We start from the raw sequence: 26,586 nt of genomic DNA on the forward strand, positions 1-26,586 counted from the left end.
GCACCACCTCCGCCCCGACTCCTACGCCCGCTGGAAGCACGAGCAGAACGTCGCCCTGGACTACTGGATCGCTGTCCGGTTATGGTTCGCTACACCATTCGTCCATTCCGAAAAGCCAGAACTGCAGGAAATCGCCATAACCCTCACAGAAGAAACCCGCGCGACAGTGGAGAAAGAAACCGGGTCGGCTGACCCTTACCGCCAGGAACGCGACGAGATACTAGGCGACTCGTACGCTTTTCCCAGGGTCTACAACGCCGGACCGCCGCGGGGGGATCAGGTGACGAGAGAGAGCTTCACGTGGTGGATGGGCATGTTGTTCGACGTCCACAAGCCGATCATCGACCGGTTTGGGAGGTACCCCTATCTCAATGGGATAACCGGGCGGGACGCAAACGACGGAGAAGAAAAGTGGTTGGAGGAGATCAACCACTTTGCCGAGGCGGACGAGGAGAGCGTTAGGCGGGTGAGGGAAGATGTCAAGGCGGGACGGTGGTCGCCGTTGGGGACTGACACGCCTCGCTGAGATAAGACAGCAAAACAAAATCGGTAGTAATAGTGGTGTTGTTGATCAGTCATTACAAAGCTAAAACAGGTATCACTGCAACAACCTCCTTTTTCCAATCCCTACCCTCCTCCATATTCCCAACACCACGACATGACCAAAGGGTATTATCACCACGCCTCCCACTTTTGTCCCCCAACAGCAATCAACCGATTAAACAACTCATCCCTCAGCGGAATAGCCGTAATCTTGTACACCTCCCCCCTACTCGTCCTCAGCTCCACCCCATCGCTCACCTCCCTCTCCAAACTCCACCCCACCACCAACTTCGCCTTCCACCCATATCCGCCAAGCTTCTTCAACTCGACAATCTCCGACACGGGCACGCTCCACATGGCATGTAAATCCTCCTTCTCCTCCCCATCCGGCCCAATCTTTTCCTTTGTCTTCTTCGTTCCAAACGCCACGACCGGAATTGTTGCTGCCGTCGACAAATAAACATTGCCCTTCTTGCCGTCGTATCTCGCCTCGAACTCTACCGGTCCACTGATGGGCACCTTTTCGGCGGGGGGGACAACTCCTAGTCTGTCCTTGGCGTGATGGCTGATGCCCATCTTGCCCCTGATAGTATCAGCGCCCACGGCAGTCTTGACAGCAGTCTTTGCAGTGCCCCTGAAAAAGTTGAGGAACTTGTTGCTCTTCTTGTTTTGCTCCTTGTCCTGACCCTTGACCATGACACTGTGCCCGCCTTGGTTGCCGCCCTTGTCGTGCTTGATGCTGGGATCGTAGTGGATCGCTTCCTGGAGTTCACCCGCGCTTGCGTTCATGGGAGCATCGGCACCGACAGCGGAAAGGTCATTGGAGGTAAGCTGGGCAGGTTTGTTGGGAGGTACTTCGTTGATACGGGGTGGTGGTGGGAGGGGTGCATGGTTCGCCTCCCCAATACGGAGGAGAGTGATGGTGAGCTGAGCATTGGTGGGAACGCCTTTGAGGAGAGTACTAAAGGTAAGATAGTCAGTGTACTGAGCCTTTCAAGGATGACAGAAATCAAGACATACTTTCGCAACTCCAGCAACTTCTTCCAGTCGGGGATAGTTCTGTTGAGCCAGTCCAGACCACGAGAGATAATAGGGTCACCGAAGAACCCGAACCCAATGCCAAAGGTGACACCTTTGACAAACATGTACGAAGTGACGACGAACGACAAGGCGAGAAGAGGCAGGATGAGCGCGACAAATCTCAGACGGTGAACATCGGTGGGAAACGGCGGCGTAGGAGACAACGCGCTACAGCACTCTGTTAGCATCAGTCCTCTCTCTCAACTTCACCAGCAACGAAACTCACTTTGCAAACCTCTCCCAGGTATCCACAAAATCCCCCAGCGCATGCATAATGGGCTGAAGCTTCGACCACATAGCTGTCTGCATCGGCACCTCCGTCTTGTCCCTCTTGGTCCCCGGCTTCGACCCAATAGCTTTGTGCATCTCGGTCGTGGACTGCTCTGCCGACTCCTGATCCCCCTGAGCATGTTGCCCGACAGCGCCGCTCACCGCCACCGTCGCGATCCCGCTCACAAAATTGCTGGCTTCCTGCTCGACCGCCTCACCCTTGTGGTTCTCTGGCGCGCCCGTAGCGCTGTCGTGGCTACCTAGCACACCAGCCTTGGGTTTCTGTATCCCGCCTGTTTTGCTGTCGACAAGCGACACTGGCGCAGGGGGGAAGAGATACTCTCTCGTCCACGGCACCGCGATCAGCGCCACGAGAACACTAATCAGCAACGGTGTGAGGAAGTCAAACAGCCACGCAAGGAAATAAGCACTGCAAAACGCTGCTGTGCGCCGGGTTTCCTTCCAGGAACGGAGACGAGCAATGTGCTTAACTGCCGCTAGCATCCCTACGCCAACCGTCATATAGAGGCGCTCAAAGTTGCCGCGCATCTTGTCCGGCGAGAACTCTTCCTGTTCCGCAATGTTGAGATCGAGACCGCCGGGCGGGGGGTAGGGGGTGGCTTTGGTGTGGAAGATTTGCTGTCAGAGCGGTTGAGTTAGCTTGAGACCTGACATAATGCGCAGAGACCATTTCTGACGTCGACATACCTTGTTGAACCGGCGCACGAGCATCCAGAGCTCGTCGTTGTCCATACCACCTACCAGAGGGGCTGGAATCTCTTGCTTGGGCTCGTTCCATCCTAGGTCGCGAACCTCTTCGTCGTGGTCGAGTTGGGCGATGCCTTGAGGGTGTTCGGTGGTGCCCTCGGTAGCCAAGGCGTGCGAGAGAGTTTGTTGGTTTCCCAGTTTGTCACTGGGCTCGGGCTTGTGAGGGCCTTCGACAGAGGTGGTAGGGTTGACGGCGGGGATGGGTAAGAAGTCGACGATTTCAGATCCTAGGCTGTTTTCATTTTCGTTCTTGGACGGCACGTCCGGTGCCGTTGGCTGGGATGAAGCCATGACCGTGTAGGTTAAGGTCTGTCCAGTCTAGGTAGGGGTGCAAAAGGGTAGTTAGTATGATAAGGTAGGATGGTGGCCGGGCCTGGGGCCAAGTGGACGACGAAAAGAGCTTTATTCTACGTAAGTTGAGAGCAGGCAGGTGGTGGATGGGGGGTCATAGACATTGTCGCCAGTGGTTTTATTGATGCTCCTGGTGCTGGGCTGAAAGACGGCAATGACATCAATGGCTGCCAATCAGCGGGCGGATAAAGATGGAGTCGGTGACGCAGGTGTGCCAGAGCCATGGTTCGAACCTGCTGGGGGAGCGTCGTTTGGGTGCCATTCCATTTTGAGTGACGGCCCAATCTCAGATTCGAGAATCTCTTGGTCTTGCCAAACACGAACAGGATCATCGACTTTTTTGTGGAATGGACGCTCCGGAATCGATGACGTTTTGTGGAACCCGGATGTGGTTGCGGGAGGCAGTTGCGCGCCAGCTGGCAGGACTTACACAGGTCTTGGCATGATACCAACAACACCAAGCCAAATCAGTTACGCTTCATCAAGGAGATTGGAAGATCACTACATCCCCAACGAAACAAGATTTTATAGCACAAAGTCATTTGTACCCTCTTAAACCCTCATCACTACATGTCGAGGAATCATCTTGCGATGATGCTGGTTTTCCTTCCGCCGTGAAGCTGGGTGGCCGGTCCCTATTCCAATTCATCTGCCGGAATTGTTGAAGACTGGGGTAGAATGGGTGGTTGTCACGTTTGGCATTCAATGGGAAGTTGGGAAATCGTGGTGTCGAAAACCCCATGACTTGTTGGATGGAGAAATTCTGGGGGGCGGGGCCGATGGTCGTGGCGGAGGTGTCAGAGGTCTCCATGGGATTTCCGAGGACTCGGGGGACTGTAAAGGAGGTTTCGTCGAGTCCAGGTGGCTTCCGGGGTGACGAATTTTCATAGGATGTTTTTCCATAGGTCACATGTGCATAGAGACTTTCCATCCAGGTTGCACCGACCTTTCGCAGAGACTTGGCCGGACAATATTACCCTCGTTTATTGATCAAGTCGTAGTGACCCTCATGGACACGAGAACCAACGACCTCCATATTCACAAATGCCTGCTTTATGAGCTCCTCAAGGTCCATCCAGCTCTTGCAAACATCGTACGGGAATGAAACTTTCTTCCTACTGCATCCTTGAACGAAATAGGTACGTCTGTCGTCAAGTCTTCAGATTCTTTTGGGAATGCTTTTGCCTTGAAGTATGGACCCAAATGCAGATTATGCGTGGCGGATCAGAAAGTCGGCATTCTTTCTCCGCTCGGCTTGACTAGATTCCCAATCCTTCTTCTCTGCTGCTGGCTTCTACAGGACTGCAAGCCGCTCCAACAATGCATGGTCGGGGCCACCGGTGCTGCTCAGCGTTTTGGGTTTCTCGAGTGAAGAAGCAGGGGATTTGGCAGCCTCAAGCCTGCCTCCAAGTTCAGTCTTCAGCTGCGAGGGCTTGGCTGAAGTTTTTGGGGACTCATTGACAGTCTGGTGATCCGAACGCGTCGAACCCAGTTCTTCCCCTATGAGATCGACGACTTCCAAATCCACACATGTAGATTCTGAGGTATATCCATCATTTTGATCGAGGGTCGGAGCGTGCGATGGGGTGGATGGAGGGAGAATAGAGCGATGTCCACTGCACAACAGTTAGCCAAATTTCCAAAATAATTCTGTCCAGGTATTAATATCCATACAGGTTCGCTGCGGAGAGCAGAAGATTCAGCGCAGCGAGACAGTTATGCAACTTCTCGCGTAGCTCTCTCAGTTCGTCTTTCCCGTACAACTCCCACCCAATTCTGCACCCACTATCTCGAATAGTTGGCGGCCCGTTACTGGACATACTCTTTTTCAGGGATTCGGTTCGTTTGAGGAATTTCGAGATCGTGTCCAGTGACGATGAGATGAGAAATGACGCCGAGTTGATTGTGTCTCGGGGCAGAAAAACCTGGTTTTGGCTGAGTTGGCTCACAGTGATGAAGGCCTGTTGGGTCAGGACAAGTTTCTTCATTGCAGCTTCATATTCGGAGGGAGCGTCTGCTGAAGTCTTCACGAGGATGTACAGTTTCTGGGCCATCCCGGCGCCAGCGACAAAGTCACCCACGGAGTAACCAGATGACATCTTGTACCATGGGGCGTAAGAAGGATAGTAAAACTTGATATTGTTGTAGTAATCTGAGCTTGAAAAGGCAGCAAAAGGTTAGGCAGACTGGTTGGAAGTATGTTTGACACCTGACAGTGATAAGTAGGTAAATATGAATTTCTGCGGAGGCTGGATGGGCTGTTTTGCTTTATTGAATGGGATGGTATCTGATGGTCAAGGATAATTTTACACAGCCACGAGTGCCTCGTTGCAGACACTGCGTGTTCTCATGTCGAGGCCCGGCCAGTGGTGAAGTCACTGTGGCGGAGCTTGCATTCCGCCTCGTTCATGTTGTTGGTGGCAGGCATAACCAAAGCACAAGAATTGCTGACCTATCATTTGAGGTGTAGACGTGGAACTCGGTCTTGTAAAGAAGTGCGACGTTGCCAACAGCTGCTCGCCAGACTTCAGGACGTAACAGCGCAATCTCCCAGACTCTCCGTCGGCAAGTCAAAAACGCCCACTCAAGCAACAACAGCCATATGCGCCTCCAATCCACCAGGACTATCGATCCGAACCTTCACCCCCGGTGCGACAAAGAAAATCGACCCTTCCTTCAGTCTAAACGTCTTGCCGTCCGCTAGCATTGTTCCGTTGCCGTGTGTGATAATCATAACACCCGGCCCTCGGTGCGCCTCAATGTCTTCTCCCTCTCCCTGGAACAGGCTGAGCCTGAGCATGTCGAACTCGCTCATCGGTGGCTTGTAGATCTTGACCTTTCCTTGGTCCTGCGACGGCAGGATGACGCTGTCTTTTGATCTCGTGCTTGGCTTGAATGTGAGCGTGTCGGCAAACATGTCGATATTGTTGCGATCCGCCGGAGGACAGAAGCCAGCGTTGAGGACATTGTTGCTGCGAGCCATGCACTCGACAATATCACCACTCAAGTAGGCGTGGATGCCGTCTGCCGGAATGTAAATCGCGTCACCCGCGTCCAACACGAGGAAGTTCATGCAGAGTAACGCAACCAGAGATCCGTTATCAGTAGCGCCATACTGGTCTTGGAGACGAGGCAGCAAATCGAGGATGTATGTCTGCTTGCCAAGCTCTTCCTTGGATGCCTTGGCCAAGGCTTCCTCAACGGACTTGACGGTCTTCTCATCGGCCTGGAGAAGGGACCGGGTGACTTCGCGGAGGGTCAACTCCGACCAGTCTTCGATGCCAGCAGGGACAAATTGGCGCAGGACCCCGAGGCGCTTGAAAAGTAACTGAACCTCCTCCAGCGGCTTCCACCCAGCAAAGACCTCGAACTTGGAAAGCGCCACTGCAATCTCGGGCTTGTGGTTCGGATCGGTGAAGTTCTCTGGATCTTCTTTATGAAGCTTGGCGGCGAGCTCCTTGTTGGGGTGAATCTGAAGAGGTAAGGCTTTGGCGATGGAGAGAATTTTGGGCAGAAAAGGCAGCTGTCCACCTAGCTCCTCGATAACCTTCTTGCCGAGGAGTTCGTCCTTGTGCTTCTGGAGGACATCCTGGAGAAGCTCGCCTGTTTCCAGCACTCGAGCAGGAAAGTCTGGATAATCCCCGAACCAGAGCTCAGAGTAGAATTCGTCGTTCTTAATTTCAAAATTGGGGTCGGTCTTCTTGTGGAGTTGGACGGCAAGTGATTTCTCGCCCTGCTTGCCCCAGGGGTAGTTGTTGCAGCTTCCGACGAGCTGGAACACGCGGTCGGTTCGTGTCATGGTGGATAGGTAGATGGGAATGATCTGGGTGTTGTTGTATGCAGTTGGGATGATTGTGGCCTACGAGATTGCTCGAGATCGGATGAACTGCAGGTGCAGCTGTTTTATGTGGAAATGTCAGGAATCTATGCTGTCACCGTAATGCTCTAGAGTGATGTCGTCACTATCTTGGGTTTTTGTGGGGCCGTTGCGGAAGCCGCTGGCTCGGCACGGCATGGCGTTCTGGTGGGGCCGTGGGACCGAGTGGTCTTCGGAGAGACGGGAGACAGGCAGGAGACCGCCGGCAACTTCTCCCCACAGTATTACCTGACCTACCTCAACCTCTGACCTCTTTTTTTGGTTTCCGATCAACATCACCGTGGACAACTCTACGTTTGCAGCCACCAAGAACCTCAATGCTGCTCTTCAACAACCCCGTTAAATCGACACCGGGTGGCTCTGGATTGGACGCCCTATGCATCGACATGGCGGATCATCTGGAAAGAATACGTCAGGTGACAAATATGCACACTATCTGCAGTCTTGCCAACTGAGTTTATCTTTGGTCGGGACGTGGAACTATGTCCACAGATGCTGTCATGGATCACTTTGCAACGCACGCACCGCAAGCTATATTGCTCAGATCTGAACTCAGTCAGCTATACATTCCTAATCCTCGCAATGGAGAGCTGAGGAGAGAGGTTGAAGAATATCTCACGTTCAGAGAATTGGCCACAAGCTCAGCAGAAACGCTTAGCTGCCCGGACTCTAAGCTGGGTGCGTTTTGGTATGACTTCATTGGGGACTACATAAACTTACACGGGGCGATGGACAGGGCCTATCATACATTGTGTCAATGGAGTACTGGCACCGAATATGGATCATTCAGGAGGTGGTCCTTGCCCACCTCCCGATCATCATGGTCGGTGAACCGCATTACATGGCCACAGGCCCGAGAGATATTCTCTGCGGTGTATTGGGGCTTGCACGTCAGATTCTAGGGAAACGCAGTTTGGATATACAGGCGGACTACCATCGGTCGGTTGCTGACGTGTTTACGACTTTGACACGGATCTTTGCTTCATATGCAGTCTTCACGCATCATATTGGGGAAACCCCTTTGGGACTATTCTTCTTCGGATCAATGCCCCCCCTAATGAGCCCGATGGCTCACAAGGACTGCCTACATGGGTCCCCGATTGGAGTGACATCGGAACCCAAGGTCTCACACCGTTTCCCATTAACCAGGTTTATTCATTCAAGGCGAGTGGCTCAAAGCCCCCGTCCTTTGAGGTCTCGACTGGCGTTTGGGAAGATGACGGGGTTCTTTTTTTGAGCGGATGTGACGTGGATGAAATCGAAGCTGTCATGGAGTGTCCACCGTTCGAAGGATTCGACAATGAATGGAATCGGCATCTTGTGCAGATGGCTAGGTTTATTGAGCTTGGATCTAGGTCCAGAGCTGAAGAGGAACAGATTTGGCGTACTGTTACATGTCACCATCGGGGTCATTATCCAGCAGACATGGAAGGACGAAGATTGCCACTCATTCAGGAAGATGGCCTCTCTCTCTGGCTGAGAATGATGCGGGGAAAGAAGATCAAGAGTAAAAGCTTGACAAAAGCCGAGCTGGACGTGCTGGAACGGCTCAGATCAGAGTCGCCAAACCCGATAGCATTGACCAGCCGACAAATCGCATCCTTTGCCTTCCATGCGCGACAGAAGGATCGTTTTAGACACGTAAATCGAAGGCTGTTCAAGACCAGAAAAGGAATGTTGGGGCTTGGCCGCTCCGGTCTTCAGAAGGGTGATATTGTGACGATACTCTGGGGCGGTAGAACTCCCATCATTCTTCGCAGGCGTGACAGCGTTGGTGAGGGCTACTATTCTCGGGGAGATGCATACATCGATGGATTGATGTATGGCAAGTTTCTCGATACTAATCCGTCAGAGAAGACATTTCGCATCTACTGATCAAAACCTGGTTACAACGTCTCGGGTAAATCATCCGGTACCAATCGCGCTTCCATCGGGAAGACACCTGGCTGCTCCAATGAGACTACACAACTGTGGTCGGCTAAATGCACACTCTACCGTGGCGACAGCAACAATGCAAGCTGTCAACATGTCGACTTCTAGTATCGGGTCTTCGATTCATGACAGAAAGTTACAAGCACCATTTTACAACGTGAGCCTCCACAAGCATTCACTTTCACGATGGCTTGCCTTGCCCTGACAACTTTCCTCACGTCCGCTCTCACCCTCTCCCACTTTACCACAGGCACAAGAGCCACATCAGAACTGCCAGATGACGATGAGCTATGCGGCCGCGGTCTCCCAACCACCCCCTTCAACCGCACTGTCCTGACCACCATTGGACCCTACTCCTACGACCCAGCAGCCTGGAGCCCCTGGACACATAGGCCCTACTGCCTCGAGGCTAACGAAGAGCCATGGTGTGTCTACACCAATGCTGCCTCTCCAAAAGGCCACGGCATCAGCATCATCACTACCCCTGAGATTGCCGGAACTACCTTGAACATTCTCGAGCACCCCTTTGACCAGAAATTCTTCGCCCCCGAGAAGATCTACCTGCCAAGACCATACAAGGTTGTTGACATTCCTGGCAAAGGAAAGGGAGTGATTTCCACGCAAAAGATTGAGAAGGGGAAGGCTATTCTGGTGGATCATGCGTCGCTTATTGCAGCGGTCGAGTACCCTGCTGATGTGATGAGGGAGGAAGTGCAGGACTTGTTGGAGACGGCGGTGCACCGGTTGGGAGAGCCAGAAAAGGTGCTGGGACTGTCGAAGAAGGGGAGGGGTGACGAGGCAACCGAGATTGAGGATTTGTTGTTGACGAACAGCTTTACGGTGTTGATTCAGGGGAAGGAGTTTATGGCTTTGTTTGCGGATCTGTCGGTGAGTTTGATGGTTTTGGAAGGATGGTGCCTCGAGATGCTAACATTGAACAGAGGTTTAACCACGATTGCAAGCCAAAGTGAGTGTGAAAGGGAACCATAACTGGACCACCACTGACATATTGCAGTGCTTTCATCTACTTCTCCGAGACAACCCTGGCCATGACAGTCTGGGCCTCAAGAGACATTGAACCTGGGGAGGAAATCTCCATTACATGTAAGCCGCACCACCGTACCCTTGATTACCTCAATACACACTAACATACCTATCTCACAGATTCCACCGCCGGTCTTCTGTCCAAAGAAAGACAACAAGCCCTCGAAAATATCTGGGGTTTCAAATGGTCAGCCCCCTCCTTTTCCCCTCCATCCCCACAACTCAGCTGCTAACCTATCCCAGCTCATGCGCCCTCTGCACCTCGCCCCCCGAAGTTCTCAAAAAGTCTGATGATAACCGCGCCCAAATCCGCTCCTACCAAGCCTCCATCCCCCAACTCGCCCAAGAGGAAAAGTTTGAAGAAGCGCTCCAGCAAGCGGAGCACATGTTCCAGCTCGTCGAGGAGGAGGGTCTCACCGACCAGATGTCTGACATGTATGAGTATCCAGCCAGGATGTACTACCACGTTGGCAACCTGGACAAGGCGTTGGAGTATACTCTTAAAGTGAAGAGGGAGATTGATGGGTTTGGGGTGCCGGGGAAGTTTGGGCAGGAGAAGCTGCAGGCGATAGAGGGGATCATCAGGCGGTTGGAAATGGAGATCAAGATCAAGAGGGAGAGAGAAGAGCAGTTTGGGAAGCAGGCGAAGTTGAGGGGGAAGGCGAGGAGGGTTGTGATGGGGATGCCTTGATACCTCAATGTAGGTTCATCTTGGTGGTAATGCCGTTTTTTGTTCTGCTCATATCTTCCCATACCTTACATGACGATCTGGTTTTGATACCGTTCTTGACTCGCAGTCGTATCCAAAAAGAGGCAATGGCATTCATGCTGAACGATTGCAACTTACTACTCTAGCGACCCTATTAGTCGATGTTAAATGGTCGTATATATGCTGTGTCACCATGGTAATTATTGCTGTATCACCCTAGATATGGGCCGTCTGCATCCCGACAACCCACAATGGTGTGTGGGTTTGTCGCCATCACCAACTTCCCCGCGATCAAGTCTCAAGACTGATTTTCACAACAGCACAACAGTATCCATGAGTAAACTTTAGTGCTAATCCCTTTTCCGACTTGACCCAAGTTCTCACATCAAAGTAGCATTCTCGCAACGCTGATCCGATCGGAAGACATATTTCCACCACTCAGGGGCGATTTCAGGGGTGGCCTTGGCGCGATCTCTTGGCCAAGACGGATAAAATCACCACCACCATGTCTGGAAGGAGGTCTCACGCCGCAAGCCATCGTGTTTTTCTAGGCAGGGTTCCCCGCTGGGATGGTAACCCATTGAGCTTATTCACCGTCACGTCGCGTCATGACAACACTGGCCCTCTACTATAAGAGCTTAAGCAATCACCGCAATTTACACAGGGCTGGTCGCTCACGACTAGTTTGAGCCATCACCCACAAAATGCGGTTCAACCTTCTCTTACTGTTTGCTCCCTTATCAGGGGCTCTCCCCCTCCTCCCCACCTCCCTCTTCGGCCTCGCCTCCTGGGACGTGGAAGGCTTCGCGAGAGATAACCCCCTCGGCCCTACCACCGGCGGCAAAGGCGGTTCCACTGTCACCGTGTCCACCGTCGCAGACTTCAAAGCAGCAGTCACCGGTGATGAACCAAAGATTGTCCTCGTCAGTGGAGAACTAAACTTCCCTTCGAGGCCCAAAATCGGGTCCAACAAGTCAGTGATCGGGGTGGGCAAGACAGCGCAGATAACCGGGTCAGGGTTGGATATCGTCAACGCGACGAATGTGATTATCCAGAATCTGAAGATTAGTTTTATTCTGGATAACGACTGCATCACGATAAGAAACTCGACGAGGGTGTGGGTAGACCACAACGAGTTTACGAGCGATATCTCCAAGGGGCCAGATGAATACGTGGGTGGTTTTCCTGTTCCCTTTCCCTGAGCCCAACTTGCTGATGCTCCGTAGGACGGCCAGGTCGACATCATCCGCGGCTCCGACTGGATCACCGTCTCGTGGAACTACTTCCACGACCACTGGAAGTCCTCCCTCGTCGGCAACGACGCCAACTTCCGTGACATTGACTTTGGCCACCTGCACATCACCTACCACCACAACCACTGGCGCAACGAGGGGACTCGCGGTCCGGCCGGACGGTTTGGTCATCAGCACGTCTACAACAACTTGTATGAGGACTTTTTGTACCAGGCTATTCACTCGAGGTCGGATAATCAGGTGCTGGTGGAGGGGAATGTCTTTAGGGGTAAGACAAGGGAGGCGTTGAGTACGTATGGGTTGGTGATCCCGGAGGATTCGCCGAACACGTGTGTTTGTGGGGATGAGGAGCTGGATGGGTTTGCGAATTTGGGGGCCAGTAAGTGTTTCCGTCTTGTTGTGGGGTGGGAATATGGTTGCTGACAGGAGTTGTGTTTAGGAAATGACTGGGGCGGGGCGACGGTCAACATCACGCAGGTGGGAGACTTTTTGAAGGCGCCGTACAAGTACAAGTTGACGCCGCTGCTGTTGGTGTCTCCGTTGGTGAAGTTTGGCGCGGGAGTAGGGAAGATCTGAGTGAAGTCGCAGTAATATCAAGTGATTTGAGGATACAATGGGGAAGAAAAGCTGATATTTTGCCTCGCCTGTGCTTGGCCGCCACTTCAGTCCGATGTAACCACCTCCCGGCAGGAGACAAACGGAATACCAAGCATGTTGTGATTTGCTCATCGGGACCATTCATCGTCATGAAAATTCAAAACATGCAGCCTCCCACCTATGGGGAGCTGGGGTTGTTGTTGATGAAAAGCATGAAGAGCAAGGCAATGAATAGCAAGTTGGACCCGAGTTCTCGGCCTTTACATGAGTTAACATTTGCCTGTAATCGAGACGAGGCGGTAGGGAAACAGAGAGAATACAAGCCTGGCATGACTGGTCATCTGCAGTGTCGAAGGACATTTGCCAACCAAGCCAGCCGGCAGGGTGAGGCCTACAGCGTGCCCCACCACAACAAACAGATGAGAAGACGTGACTGGCTCTCTCCTCACAACCAACGCCAGACTTGAGTGCGGGTGGTCGCATCGCCTTGTATTACCCCCAACTGACAGAACAACTGCTCAAGATCAAAGAGTCGACAATTATCTCTGAAAGCTGTTTCATTTGCTCCTTTTGTTTACCTGCAGAGATCATTGTCCCAGTATGTCCTGTCACCAATACCACACTGTCTCAGACACCCATCCAACCACCGCCTCCACCACCACCGCAATCACTATCACAGGGGGGTCAACAACAACCACCACAGCAGCAGCAGCCACAACAGAATCAACCGCAACCCACACAGCAGCAGCAGCAGCAGCAGAGCTCGCATACCAGCAACATGCCATCCCACAGCAACCCCAACAGCCCATAATCCCCCTCGAGCCCCCACCCCCCAACTTCGTCATCAACTCCCGCGCAGCCATGCAAGCTACCCTCGACGCCTGGACCCTCTCCCGGGGCTACTCCATGCGCATCGCCGGCGCCAAAGTCACCGGCAAGCGAAAAGTCCGCTGGGTCTGCTTCCGCGGGGGCGAAGCCCGCCACCACCGACCCCCCGTCGACCCCTCGGTGTTTGTCAAAGCTAAAGAAGAAGGCCGTCGGAAGCCCACCACCGACAGAACCTCCAAGAAGTGCGGTTGTCTCTTCAAGTTTGAGGTCATCGAGACGGCGAAGGATAGTGACGTCTAGGTGCTACACTATCCGAACGAAGAGCACAAGGTACACAACCACGGGCCGAGCACGGATACCAGCGATCCACGAGCGAGGAAGCTGCCTGATTTTGTGAGTGCAGAGGTGGACGGCTGGCTGAGGGAGGGGAGGTTGGTGAGCCAGATCCAAGAAGAGCTGAGGAGGAGGAGGGGGTATGTAAATGTGTTAAGTACGGACCTGTACAACCGGAAAAGGTTGCTGAAGAAGGAGGAGAGTCAGTAGCAGGGGAATAATGCATAGGGAGGCGGTCAGGGTGGGCAGCAGCAGGTTGTGGGGTGACTTTCTCTATTCTGTTATGTGTTTTTTCATTTTTTCTTAGAGTGCTTTAGAAGGAAAGTTTTTTGCTTGGTTTTATTTCCGGAGCTATAAGAAGGAAATGGAAGGTCATTTTGATATCTGGTTTGTCTTTTCCTCTTTTCTTGTGAAGAGGAAAAGCAGATTATACTGGGGCCAAGGGGGCGGGTTATGATTTACGAAGTGATGACAAGTTTTTGATCATTTCGAGGCTAGACTAGGTATTTAGAATGAAAGGTAATATGACCTTTCAGAATTTCTATCAATTTCTTTTATTTAGCGATTCTTACACTGGACACAAGAGGTGTGTTAACCAACAATAAAAAGGGGCTGCCAAGAATACCCCTGAGTGAAAGTGGATCTAGAGTTAAAATGTTGTGGTTGAACTAGGTAACTAAGGCACCTCACCATCCATTATAAGTTTTTCCACGGAAAATCTATAAGATATGTTGTTTCTTTTTTAACTACCTGGTAAATAACAGGACACATATATTAAACCTGTGTAAGACCCGAGAAGATCGATAGAAGCGTTAAAGTGGGCTGTACCCCAGGTACGTAAAAAGGGGATTCGTTATAGATGACTCGTCCACCACACTAGAGATAAAGAGAAAATAATATGAGGGCTAACAAAAGAAACTAAGCTATTGAGAATAGAAAGATAAGACTAGCTAAACACCACCATTAAACGCATATCGTACACTGTCCATGATCCTTTTGTACTACTTAGACTTAGCCCCTGTCCTTTTGGTTTCTATGCTCTCTCACTGCGGTATAGGTACCTACCCACTTTAAGAGCTGTGGGGGTGGCAAGGTCTAGACTTTTGTGATGGACTTTAATATCGTGCTAGCAGCTAATTATGCATCGACTTTTCTCCCCTACGTTAGCGTCACTCCGTCGGCGAACCTAAATAGCAAGACTTCTCCTGACCGAGACCCGATAGCTACCCGGTTTCCTTGGACCCAGGCGCTCAGGGCTTTAGGACCCGGCCTGTATTGCTCAGGGAGACATAGGATGCCTTTGTCCCTCCACATGATCCATCCTGAAGTGTTTAATGATATCGGGAATTCGTTTGGTGGCGGACGTTGTGCGGTGTTGCTAGCTATCTTGTTATTCGTGTCGATATACTAAGGCCTCCTCTCTATCAGAACCTAGTTGCTGGACGAGGGATTGGGTTAAAGAGAGCGATTATTTACTGATGGATAGACTTGAAGAGAGCGAAAGGGCCCGACACTAATGACGGCCTGACACTCGCCGCTCTCGATATGCCAAATCCTGATGCCATCCAAGGACGAGGAGAGTAAACGCAAACCATCTGGATAGAAGGTAACTTCCAAGAAAGCCTCTTTATATGTTAAGACCTTGTAAGCCTTATTGGTTCCGTTTTCGGACTCTGGCTCCTCATTGGAGCTGCTGTCTTGACCTGTTGTGATAGTATTTGTCGTCAAAGTCAGCTGCCAAAGGTGAATTGTAACATCGTCGCCGCATGATGCGAGGAGATAACCGGTGGGCGAGAAACAAACTTTGCGAATATAGTCGGTGTCGCCCTTAAAACGCTTGGTTCTGATGACGATTCTCTCTGCCCTCTTCTCAGGAGCAGTCTTGTTTGCCTCTACTTTGATAGTATCACCGTAGTCCGAGTTCCTGTCGTCCGAGTCACTGCTGCTCGAGTCACTGCTGTCCGAATCACTGCTATCCGAGTCGCTGTTGCTGTCCGAGTCGCTGTTGCTGTCCGAGTCGCTGCCATCCTGATCACAGTTCCCTTAATCAAGGTCCCACACACGTACCGTACCGTCATCACACGCAGAGGCTAGTTGCCGGCTGTCTGAGGAGAAAGCAGCACTGCGCACCCTGTCATCGTGATCCGAGAACCTATGGGTACATGCTGCCGTTCTTGTGTCCCACACTTTGACGCAATAATCATTTGATGCCGAACTGAACCATTTGCCGTCTTCAGAAAGACAAGCCACTGGATTTGACCATGATGACCTTGCATTGAACTTTTGAGCTCTCCCGTATTCCCATCCCACAAACAGATTCTTCCGCGTGAGTCTCCGGAGGCCAAGTGCTGTCCGTCGAGGGAGAATCGGACAATGTCGATACGGCCTGAGTGTTCCTCAACATACTCGGGTTTGTCACTAGCTACATTGCTTCCAGGCCGTCGTTGATCATACTGCCTGGCTGCTTCGAGATCCCAGAGACGTACGGTGTTGTCAGCTGAACTTGACAACGCTGTCGATCCGTCAGGAGAACAAACCACACACTTGATGCGCGATTCATTCTGAATTGTCCACCCCTGCTTGTTGTCAGGCTCGTTCAGATCCCACATCTTCAGTATTCTGTCGTCAGATGCCGAAACAAGACAGGGCCGGTACCCTGCAAACGACAGACTGACTACTGCATCCTTGTGACCAGAAAACGTCTTTACCGGTGCTCCTCTAACGCCTAATTGTCAAAGGAAAATATGACCATCCTCTGAACCTGCAGCAATCCATTGCGAGTTGGGAGAGCAACAGACACTCCTCAGCTTTTCGGTCGCTTCCATCGTGTATCGTTCCTGACCGTTGTCCGGCGTGCAAACGGCCAATACCGTAAGCCACCACAAGATCACCTCCAGGTGTAAAGCATATTACCATGATGCAGGATGGCAGCTTCCACGAATGCACTACGCTATACGACGGGAGACTCACCACACTCACTACGTCTCCTGCACTCACCGCCAGCATAAGGCTTTTGCTATCCGTTGAGAATGCAATGCCACCAGTCCCATTCAGTTGCGCATTGCTTTACAACCCCAATTCCTCCATCCCAAACTGCCTCTTCCACGTAGGGAGACCCCCGCGCCAGATGATCAGTCTGCCGCCCACCACGCCGCCAATCTCCAACTAGTTTAGTCGTCTAACATAACTACGGAGCCCATTGGGAGTAAGGCGTTGAGAGAATTCGTTAAGATCATTGCTAACGAGGAGGTATACCTTTCTTTTGAGGATCCAGGTTAGACATCGTCAAACACCAGCAAGGGTTCTCTCACAAAAAAGTGCAAAATGTTACATTGGAAAACCAAAAGCTAAGAACAACGCCGTTTTACCGCACCGCTTACATCGGCAACTCTATTGTTATCCCTATTATAATAGGCTTTTTGGACGCCTACTAACGGAAGCAGCCCGCTCCGCCGGGACCATCTCACACCCAACTCCTAACCAACATTTTAAGAAGCGTCGAGCACGATCATGAGAAAACCGCTCTCAACTTAGCAACTAGAGACGTAGATACACCTGCGAAGCTCGAAACCCTCACTGAGCTCCTGAAATAGCCTGAGATCGCTGATAGTCCCGACACAACTTTTACGGATGCATTGCTAGCGGGAAGAGTGACTATTGTAAGGGAGTTTCTTAAGATACCCGATCTGGTTCAGAAATTTATTACAGCGGACAATATTATTAAAGCCCTAGATATATAACATGACTTATAACCTTAACCTATCAAACTAAAGTTACCCGACCGTGGGGAGCCGGAAAACGGGGCCCTGGGCGACAGGAATAAAAATCTTGGATCCTGGGAAGGCGGGTCTATCAGTTATCGTGACCTCGATAACCAGGATAGCGGGAAGGAGGATAACGTTGAGGACGAGGACTAAGTTCACTAACAAGACCCCCAACAGAGTATGTTCGATGGTCAAACCGAGATCCTACGTCTCCTGCTAGAATCTGCAGATAAAGACAAATACACCCCCGGGGTGATTCATAAGATCGTGGAGCTCGATGCCATGGATATCTGGGCAGGAATATGGGAAACGGTGCTGGATTCTGAGCTTGACACATCATGGCTGCTCCATCTCGCAGTATCTTATCAGAACCTTCAGTTCGTGAAGCATTTTATTAAAAATTATCCGGATTCTGTTCTTTCGACGGCCCATATATACGACTCCTTATGCCTACATGCAGTGTTAAAATCTACGAGAAAAGTGGCATTGGGAACCACCAACGATGCGAACATCCAGGAACCAAGAAACGGTTCACATTACCCGCTATGGTACAACAACAGAACTTGGTCACAGACAGGATGGATGAAGCGCACTGCTGATGGCCAAGGGACCCAAGCTGAAATCCGGCGCGAACTGGTTATGGAGACCATCAAGAAGACCCAAACAATGCAGAAGTTGTTGGAAATATTGGAAAGTTCAGAAGGTATATTTTCCCAGCGATCGCGGTGTGAATGCTTGAAGTTGAGTTTAGTTAACGTTTCCCCTTGCCCTTAAAACCCAGTAAGTAACACCAGGACACCACAAGCGAGGTACCTAGTTTGATCGAGTTTTAACTATTTCTTTTTCCTACTAATAGTTAAGGAACTTTGCTTCGACATGTCACAGTTCGATTTCAAATCGTATCGCGTACGGGACTTCGTCCATTCCTTAACCATGCACCAGGAGCATCAAGAACTTCTAAGCTACGAAGAAACCATTAAATACGCCAGGTTCCCAGCCCTTGATACCTACCCGGACAGTAGCAACACCATCCTGCTTCCAATCCGAGAAGAGCACAGTGAGGTGTTTGACATACTGGACTGGTTATATCGAACCAAGCATGTCAGAACGATTTTGGATCTCAAGGTTCTTGACCGACTTATCAACCCACACAGCGAACGCGATATTGCACAATATGTCCAGGATTTCGGGGTTGAAATCCTCGATTGGCGCTTTCTGGACATGTCGCTTTCCGTTTTCAGTGATGAGACGAAGAAGAGAATTCGTGGTCTCCATTTGTACTCCAGCGGGAAGATGGCAGCGATCAGTCACTGGCTGAATGAGAAAGATGGGTTGAGGACTTTTGAGAATGTAAGTCACCACATGAACGGATGCCGTGTGACGTCGGGGAATGGCCAGAGTCTGGGTACTCATGTGCGGACGTCGTCTGCCTGATTTGAACTGACGGTATTATAGCTTGAATTTGTTTGGATACATGTTGTTCAGGACATGATGACAAAGGAGAAATATTTTGCGACTCGAAACTACATCAAAAAGAAGCTCAGCGCTTTTAATAAACCAGGTTGGATAGTCCCTCCGGCTCGACCTTGGAATCCGACACAGGAGAAATTGCCCAGCCTAGAAGATATGTAAGTACAATCCTCATCTATTTGTCACAGAATTCAACTGACCCATGGATCCGCCTACATTAGAGCCCAGAGAGCTTTTCCCAAATTATCACGGTTTATCCTAAGTTATCGAGACTATGCGACGGGGACTGCAATTTCTGAGGAAAAGTGTTGGGCTGGTGACCTAGGAAAGTCACTGGCTGCGAAAATGAGGCCAAAATTGGCCAGAAAAAATGGTAAACAAATTAGTATTACTGTAGTTGGTTGTTTGTCAAGAAGAAAACAGTAAGAAAATCCAGCCCCAAGAGCAAACCGGTGTGGGTCTGGGAAAACCCAGGCCCTTCAGTGTCCCACAAAAAGCGATTGGGACATCGACCTATAAAGATCGCAGTTATTGATAACGGTATCATGAGCGTAACACCTGCACCTCCAAACACCATCGTCAGCAGCAAACCTCGCCGAAACGGGATCAGATCCCGAGAGCCAAAAGGAACGAGCGAAAACATGAAGAGAAGAACAGATGTAACCGCAGGGAAGATTCGCGCTAGCGACCAGCTGAGATCGATCAATGGTGCAGGTATCAAACCTGGCGATGACGAAAACCCCGAGGATGGAGAGAAACAGGCCCGTACCCTGTGGTCCCGCGTACAGAGCGGGCGGTCGTTTGTCGACGACGAAGGTCAAGTGAGCCCCTGGATGTTCGCCTCCGACCCCCACGGCACCCAGATGGCCAATCTTATTTGCGCCATCGACCCGTTATGCAAGCTCTATATTACCAAAGTAACCGACAGTAACAAGTACGGCATCACACCGCAACGCGTGGCTAAAGCCATCGTCTGGGCAGTCGATAATGATGTCGACATTATCTCAATGAGCTTCTCTATAGTGGAAACTACGAATAAGTTCGACGCGGTTATCATTCAGGCTCATTCTAGGGGGATTATCTTGATGTGTAGCAGCCATGATGAGGGGGTGGTCGCGCCAAAGAGCTTTCCAGCAAGTTACGATGAGACACTCACTATTGCTGCATGTGACGAATATGGCGCGCTGCTTCGGGAAGTAAAGGATAAAAACGGCTTCAAATATAAGCTCAACGCCCTCAACATTGCCGCCGGGTCAGTTCCGTTTCTTAACTCAAGTGAGCGTATCTCTGGCAGTTCGGTTACCACCGCCATAGCATCGGGCCTGAGCTCTCTCATTCTGTCTTGCGTTAGTCTGAACAACCCAGGTTGGGAGCAAAGCATTCCTGATCATAGCAACCAAAAGGAACAAGGGAAGGTGTTTAGGAGGAAAGTAGTTCAGAAATACCTACAGGCCATAGTAGTACCGGGATCAGATTGCTATCTGAGCTTAGAGAAGTTTAGGAATATAAATGTGCGATTTCAGGATGGTCAGCTTATCAAGGCTCAGACGGTACTTGAACACGCTTTTACGAAGTTTCATGTTGATCACGCTATTAATAACACAGAGGGGCTCACGTTTTGAAATTTTTAGTCCGAGTTGCTCGGAGCATGTTTGTTTTGGACCACTCTCGGTATCAATTAGGTAGATAAAGAGACTAGATAGCAAGGAGCTGGTTTCTTGACATCGTTAAACAAATGGGCTCTACCGTAACAATTGACAGAGTGTCATTTTTTCTGGACGGGTATAGTCAAAGCTAAAAGCACTGCCATATTGAAATATAAAATTGGGCCCATTGGTAAGGTCGAACGAGAGGTTAGCGTTCTCGAGCAATTTTGAGGATCTTTTGGCCAAATTTTATGCAATCTCGCACAGAGCAGAGCAAACTGTCCCCCTGCCATTGTTCACAGATTTCTCAACCTCAGCAACAACAATCATTCCTCTCACCTGCACCATTCTTCACTGCTGTCTGCGAAATAGCTTCGGCCAAAAGAAAATGACACCAACCCCCCTTCCAGAACTCCTCGCCACCCCCACCCGCCAACCCCTCTCCTGCTGCTCCCTCTCATTACCACTCCTGTCCACCCTCAACTCCCTCCTACCCGCCCCACCACACCTCACTCTATCAATCGGATCCGGTCCCGGCCTTTTCGAAGCCCTCCTTCTGCGGCACCACCCAGCTCGCTCTCACGGCTTCTACGGCGTCGAGGTGGCGGTCTCGTCTACACAACTAAACCGGAAACCGGTCAATATTTTCCTCCCGGAAGAGAACATCCTGACCGTGAATGGAACATGGGCTGTAGTGGATGAGGAGCTACTGGACAAGACCGGGGGTTTGGTGTTCGTTTACCCACGACAGCCTTCTCTGGTCAGGGCTTATCTGGACAAGTGGCAGGGCGGCGAAAAAGGAGAGGCGGTGGTGGTCTGGATTGGACCAAGGGCCGACTTGGAGATGTTTGCGCCGGTGTTTGAGGAGTGGGCCGGTGGGAAGAAGGGAGAGTATAGGGGGGAGGGTGCGGTAGAGGAGGGAGAGGGGGTATGGGTTTACCGGAGGAGATGAGCAATAGCTGGCAGATGATGTGGAAAATACGATGGAGGCGTCGGGTTCCCTGCCAGGCATGATTTGCAGTCATGGAAAAGTATTCAGTATATTTGGCGCAGAACTTTGCGCATTGAATCCACGTATGATCTGGCACCACAGCCACAGCGTTCGACTGCATCCCTGTTACTTGTGCTTCTAAGGTCTTCCCCTCGGCTTGGTTGGGGGAGGCATCTTCTCAAGCGACCCGTTCTCCCCCAGTTCCATACTCCTTCCCGCCTCCTCGTCCCGCACCAAACCCCTCCTCGCCCTCCTCGCCCTTCGCACAACAACAACCCACATCAAGAGCCAAATCGACACCAGCGGCATCAACGTAATCACCAACAACAACGTTCCACACCCTGGCTCATTCTCATAATCGTCAAACTAATTCAAAATCGTCAACGCAAACCCAGGCGACGGAGCAAGTGTGCCGAAGGACACAAAGCCTTCGACAGCGAGTCCGAGCTCTTCATCCGTCATGCCCGGCTCGATGGGTGGCGGGTGGAAAACCCAGATGGATTTTGGAATGCAAAGAGCAGACTCGACGCGCTGGCCGAGACGGATGATGGAGGCGCTGCGGGGGATGACGAGCTTTGTGACGAGGTTGGAGATGGAGTTGAGGTACCAGCCTAGAAAGAGGTCTTTGATGGTGTCGTCGGGGTTGGTGAAGCCGTTGCTTGGTTTGGGGAGGAGACGGTTGGGCATGGTTGGTTCTGCTCTGGGTGGGTATGTAGATGATGACGGGACTGTAGTGTGTTGGAGGGGCTAAAGGTTTGATGGTTTTTGGAAAGTAGGTACGGTGAGGTCGTGCGGTTGATTTAAGGTTGGAGTCACTCAGGTTGGTGGACACATGGCTTTACAGTCGGTGAAGTGGCGTTATAGTTTCTTTATTCAGGGTTCATGAGGTTTCTTTAGTGGGCTTCTGGTTCAAGATACCTAAGACCTCCAATCCATGGTTAAGTGAAACTTGTCAGCCTTGTTGCAATACAAAAGATCACCACTTCTTCCCCCCAGACACTCCAAAACCCACCACCCCAAGCGACCTCAGCCTAAACCCTTGCTCCCCCACCGGGTAATCAACCCCGATTCTCTTCTCCCCTGACACTCCCGTCATCCACCCAAACCGATACATCCGCCCCATCCGCTCAACCCTACTATCACGCTCGCGCCGCGCCAGCATTGACATCTCCTCGAAATCTCTCAGCATGGCCGAGTCACAAACGTAATAAACACAGCACGCAAGCGAGTCCGGCGCAGCGGCCGGCATGTAAGGCCACTTGACAATCACCGCGTGGCTTAGCAGAACGATGATCATGACAATCAGGATTGAGACCGCGCCCCATGTGCAGATCTCGTGAGTGACCCAGGTCTGCGCTGCTGCGAATGGGATACTGGCGAGAAACAGGGGGAGGAATTTAGAAAGGATGCCTGCGATGGCTATGGACCCCATCAGGGAGTCCCTCTGTCGGATGGCTCGCCAGAGGCCGGTGAAGACGTTTGTTGGGCGTGTTTGGAGGATGGAGAGGGCGGCAGGTTGGTTCCTTTGGGCCATGAGACGGTAGGTGGCTTTTTTGGTGAAGTCTGGTTTGTGTTGATGAGTTGGCAAAGTTTATAAGGTCTGAGATTATGACTTGTACAAGACTGAGGGTATCTGGTATGGAGAAAGTTCACTTACTCGAAAACAAATGGTCCCACATAAACGACACCAAAACACCAAAACCTGTAAACAGCACCCGTGGCCCCGGCAATTGGCTGTCCATAAACCACTCAAATGGTGTCTCCGCCGGGTCCTCAAACACGGTGAGCTCATAGTACAGTATGAGTGCCAGCAGCCCACAGAGAAAGAAGAGATACAGCCCTTGGTCCACTCGTTCCCAAAACGGAACGTGTTGTTTCATCCTTTCGGGCGTCTCTGGTGATCCATCCATCAAAGTCCTGGCGCCTATCCTCGCTGCAACAGGCGTATCACCGTCATCACCATCTCGTACACCAACAAGGCCATACTCAGTCGTCCTCCGCCCACCATTTCGTTCACATGCCACCCTCCCCAGACGAAACCGGATCTTTCTGTACCGCTCAGCAATCTCCTTATCTAATCTCCCGCCGTTTGAATCGATGGTAGTGAGTTGAGCCGCTTGAATCAACCCCCTCGTTCCTGGGACCTGGAGTAAAGCGCAGACCGCCGCTATGCTGGTGGGGTGAGCAGGGATGCCCGTCCTCCATCTGCTCAGCATTATGGCTAGCACTAGTATAAGAACCAGGAGAGCGCTTAGAAGCCCCTGTGCGGCTCTTGCCATGGGAGGGAATACCGCCACGGTGGTGAAGCATGTGTTGAGGTTGTGCTGTATGCAAGTGCCGCGGAGTTTTAGGCCGATGGTTTCGCCGGAGAGGGAAACTATGGCGGTGGTGCAGAGAATCATCAGGTCGCCGAGGAGGGAGAGGGGGTCCTTGTACCGGAATAGGAGAAGGCGGAGGCCGTTGTAGCGACCAATAACGCCTCCTGTTCGCATGGGGAGGGCGTCGGTGCTGTTTCGCGTTGTGTGAGTGACGTCGCGAGGATGGAGCAAGTCAATCTGAACTTTACCTTCCGTCTGGTCTTGTCAGGAGTCTAAAAGGCATGAATAGCTTGATCTCGGCATCGATAGCCTGCATGGGGAGGAGGAGCAACGCTGTAAGAAAGATGGGGAGGAAATAGACCAGGAAGTAGGTACTGTCAGTGGGCACGACAATGTTGGCAAGCGTGGCGTTGGGGATGTTGGGTATGATGGGGAAGAGGGTTACTGTTGCTGTGGGCTTGCCATCATTTGGGTTGTTTTTCGTTAGGACTACTGATGCTCCAGTGGGAATTTGAATTGTGATGGTTGCGGTGGGTGACCCGTCCTGTGGATTTGTCAAAGTAGTGATGGTCGTGCTGCCTTCCACTAAATCACCACCGAAATCAGTTACTGTGGCAGTGGCTTGACCTTGAGCGTCGGTTAGAACCATCGAAATCTGGGCGGTGGCCATGATGACTGGAACTGGTAAGAGCCAGGCTTGTGGGAGGGTTGTTATTTGAACAAGAGTAGATTCTGGGCGGGTGGATCCTTCCCTGGTAAACGCCGAAAAAACAGCCTGGAATGTCCTTGTTTCCCCAGGCGTACCGAATCTAGTATCCGGGATATAGAAGTAGCGATCCGGAAAGTTTGGCCCTCTGACCTCTTCTTGTACGTGTGGCTGGACAGTACTGTAGGGCTGAGTGGAGAATTGACTGGACTCTGTAATCGCTGTGTGGTATGGCGTGGTGGTCAGAACTTGGGTAGTGGTAATTTCTTCGCCAGACTTGTTCTCAAATATGCTAGATCGTGAGTCGGATGCCGTCATTAAGTGATCAATTTTGCTGCTGGTTTGTTCTGAAGGCGGCCGATCATTCACCGATATGGCAGTTGATTGAGATGGCCGTGGTGTCTCTGTGATTGCTTCTTCAGTAGTTTTCGTTTGAAGTAACGTTGTGGTCGTTGGGATAGGTGTCTCATGAGATGTTAGTAAAGATGACTGAGATAGCTCGGGTGTTGTTTGGGCCAAGGCTTTTCCGGATGATGCCTCCTGAAAGTGAGAATGATGGGTGGTTTGAAATGTCTCTTTCGATATCTGTTCAGTTGCCTCTCCAAATTTATTTCCCGAGGTCTCTTGGGTAGATCCTTCCGTTGTTTTAATCCCGACACTTGAGGTAGTACGCTCAGTGCTCGTCTCAAGATACACACCCACAGTATGGTAAATACCCTTATCTGGACGAATTGCTCGCAACTGAGTCAGCTTTTGGACAGTCTGGGATGCTACAGCACCACCTGTCCCAGTTTCCACCACAGGCCAGATGATCCGTCCATCTGGTCCCCTCGGAAAGTCCACAGCGACATAGTGATGAAGGACAGCATCGAACCACGGATTTGAGGGTCTCACTGTCGCAGTGTATGGGGGCCGTGAAATCGTAGGAGTAACCCCGTTGTACCAGGTACATCTTGCCATTGGAATCATGAGAGACTCAAAATAAGAAGGGTAGACGAGCGAGCGAGTAGGCTGTGGAAAAGCAGAGGACTGATTCGACGGCCAGCCAGAGTACCAGTCATCATAGTTCTCGTCACAGCCACCTCCTTTGGGGAACCAGATGTCTTCCATAATCCATGTTCCTCGCTTCCATCCTGAGGGAGGTTGGCGGTCTCCAAGGCCAAGGAGTGCCCTGCAGCCTGAGCTGTTTGTCGTCATGACAATGCCCTGGTAGTTGTAAATGCATTTTCCGTTTGGATCTTCGCCAGGAAACAAAGGAGTTCTGGAATCGACTGTAGGATGATCTCCCCATTCATAATACCAGCTATTCACCCATGTGACGTATGTGGTGATTGGCTCTTTATTGGCATAGTGACTGGAGGGTGGTCGAGGATCTGGATCCGGAGCTGCGACTTTGATGGCTCGTGTTTCGGGCGTTGTCCTTGCTATAATTGCGGTATGCGTTGCATGGTTCAAATGAGTTTGCTTGGGGGACAAAAGGTTTGTGCGCTCGCGCTTTTGGGGTGCGGTATCAACAGCGACAGTCGGTTCCTCAGTCCGATGTCTAATAGGTCGCGGCCTGTATACAAAGTCCTGTGGTATCTTAGTGCGATTAGCCTCTGCAGGAAGAGTGCGGATCATATGCTCAAGCAAGCCAATGATGGCGCAGATGAAGACAAACAAAAGCGACAAGAAAGGCAATTTTAGTGAATGAGGCTTAAAGTCCGGGATATTATTCTTGAGCCCCCGCTCTTCCCAGGAGAACCGTAGGCTGTAAGCTTTGAAGACCGCCATGACAGGCTTGGGTAACTGGGATAGATGAGACACGGCGCCGAAGAGAATTTAGGACATGGAGGAGGAGCTACAGCCTGTCCACGGAACACAGACCAGCTGCTATCAGCAAAGCTTTTATACCAGAACATGGTTTTGTAAGCTGGGATGTGCTGGGTTCTCGCCACCAGTTCCTCCTTGGTGGTCGTGGTGTGTTGCATGCAAGATTTATCCTGACTACAATACGACTCTATGATAATGGTGAAAGAAGATAAAATCTGTGGGGCAGGATACACTGCAGCTTTAGCCGTGCGGCGTAGGCAGTGGCCCAGCGAAACTCTTATGCCGGCAATTTCA

The 26,586-nt window shown here is 51.3% G+C and overlaps 10 protein-coding genes across 10 annotated transcripts, besides 2 other annotated features; 5 read left to right on the forward strand and 5 right to left on the reverse strand.

The window, feature by feature from the left end:
* Nucleotides 1–307: 307 nt before the first annotated feature.
* On the forward strand, nucleotides 308–526 carry PODANS_5_1410 (uncharacterized protein; the record flags this gene model as incomplete). The annotated part of the gene is made up of 1 exon (XM_001904158.1): nucleotides 308–526. The coding sequence occupies one exon, from the start codon at nucleotides 308–310 to the stop codon at nucleotides 524–526; it is 219 nt and encodes a 72-aa protein (XP_001904193.1).
* A 149-nt stretch (nucleotides 527–675) lies between these two features.
* Nucleotides 676–2,952, reverse strand: PODANS_5_1400 (uncharacterized protein; the record flags this gene model as incomplete). Its single annotated transcript, XM_001904159.1, has 4 exons — nucleotides 676–1,504; nucleotides 1,564–1,791; nucleotides 1,850–2,532; nucleotides 2,602–2,952. The coding sequence occupies 4 exons, from the start codon at nucleotides 2,950–2,952 to the stop codon at nucleotides 676–678; spliced, it is 2,091 nt and encodes a 696-aa protein (XP_001904194.1).
* Nucleotides 2,953–4,673: 1,721 nt separating this feature from the next.
* On the reverse strand, nucleotides 4,674–5,111 carry PODANS_5_1395 (uncharacterized protein; the record flags this gene model as incomplete). Its single annotated transcript, XM_001904160.1, has 1 exon — nucleotides 4,674–5,111. One exon carries the CDS (start codon nucleotides 5,109–5,111, stop codon nucleotides 4,674–4,676), a length of 438 nt encoding a protein of 145 aa, XP_001904195.1.
* A 485-nt stretch (nucleotides 5,112–5,596) lies between these two features.
* Nucleotides 5,597–6,811, reverse strand: PODANS_5_1390 (uncharacterized protein; the record flags this gene model as incomplete). Its single annotated transcript, XM_001904161.1, has 1 exon — nucleotides 5,597–6,811. One exon carries the CDS (start codon nucleotides 6,809–6,811, stop codon nucleotides 5,597–5,599), a length of 1,215 nt encoding a protein of 404 aa, XP_001904196.1.
* A 2,196-nt stretch (nucleotides 6,812–9,007) lies between these two features.
* On the forward strand, nucleotides 9,008–10,556 carry PODANS_5_1380 (uncharacterized protein; the record flags this gene model as incomplete). The annotated part of the gene is made up of 2 exons (XM_001904162.1): nucleotides 9,008–9,792; nucleotides 9,986–10,556. The coding sequence occupies 2 exons, from the start codon at nucleotides 9,008–9,010 to the stop codon at nucleotides 10,554–10,556; spliced, it is 1,356 nt and encodes a 451-aa protein (XP_001904197.1).
* A 722-nt stretch (nucleotides 10,557–11,278) lies between these two features.
* Nucleotides 11,279–12,403, forward strand: PODANS_5_1370 (uncharacterized protein; the record flags this gene model as incomplete). Its single annotated transcript, XM_001904163.1, has 3 exons — nucleotides 11,279–11,746; nucleotides 11,810–12,206; nucleotides 12,267–12,403. The coding sequence occupies 3 exons, from the start codon at nucleotides 11,279–11,281 to the stop codon at nucleotides 12,401–12,403; spliced, it is 1,002 nt and encodes a 333-aa protein (XP_001904198.1).
* A 669-nt stretch (nucleotides 12,404–13,072) lies between these two features.
* Nucleotides 13,073–13,549: a sequence feature (pseudogene).
* Nucleotides 13,550–13,552: 3 nt separating this feature from the next.
* Nucleotides 13,553–13,795: a sequence feature (pseudogene).
* A 4,430-nt stretch (nucleotides 13,796–18,225) lies between these two features.
* Nucleotides 18,226–18,783, forward strand: PODANS_5_1350 (uncharacterized protein; the record flags this gene model as incomplete). The annotated part of the gene is made up of 1 exon (XM_001904164.1): nucleotides 18,226–18,783. The coding sequence occupies one exon, from the start codon at nucleotides 18,226–18,228 to the stop codon at nucleotides 18,781–18,783; it is 558 nt and encodes a 185-aa protein (XP_001904199.1).
* Nucleotides 18,784–19,205: 422 nt separating this feature from the next.
* Nucleotides 19,206–20,441, forward strand: PODANS_5_1340 (uncharacterized protein; the record flags this gene model as incomplete). Its single annotated transcript, XM_001904165.1, has 1 exon — nucleotides 19,206–20,441. A coding segment is annotated over one exon (1,236 nt), but the record flags the coding sequence as incomplete, so codon positions are not given.
* Nucleotides 20,442–21,822: 1,381 nt separating this feature from the next.
* PODANS_5_1335 (uncharacterized protein) lies at nucleotides 21,823–22,143 on the reverse strand (the record flags this gene model as incomplete). The annotated part of the gene is made up of 1 exon (XM_001904166.1): nucleotides 21,823–22,143. One exon carries the CDS (start codon nucleotides 22,141–22,143, stop codon nucleotides 21,823–21,825), a length of 321 nt encoding a protein of 106 aa, XP_001904201.1.
* A 289-nt stretch (nucleotides 22,144–22,432) lies between these two features.
* PODANS_5_1330 (uncharacterized protein) lies at nucleotides 22,433–26,253 on the reverse strand (the record flags this gene model as incomplete). Its single annotated transcript, XM_001904167.1, has 3 exons — nucleotides 22,433–23,019; nucleotides 23,114–23,964; nucleotides 24,023–26,253. 3 exons carry the CDS (start codon nucleotides 26,251–26,253, stop codon nucleotides 22,433–22,435), a joined length of 3,669 nt encoding a protein of 1,222 aa, XP_001904202.1.
* Between the last annotated feature and the right edge of the window lie 333 nt (nucleotides 26,254–26,586).

This window comes from Podospora anserina, chromosome 5, assembly GCF_000226545.1.
Source record: "Podospora anserina S mat+ genomic DNA chromosome 5, supercontig 1".
Taxonomy (NCBI): Eukaryota; Fungi; Ascomycota; class Sordariomycetes; order Sordariales; family Podosporaceae; genus Podospora; species Podospora anserina.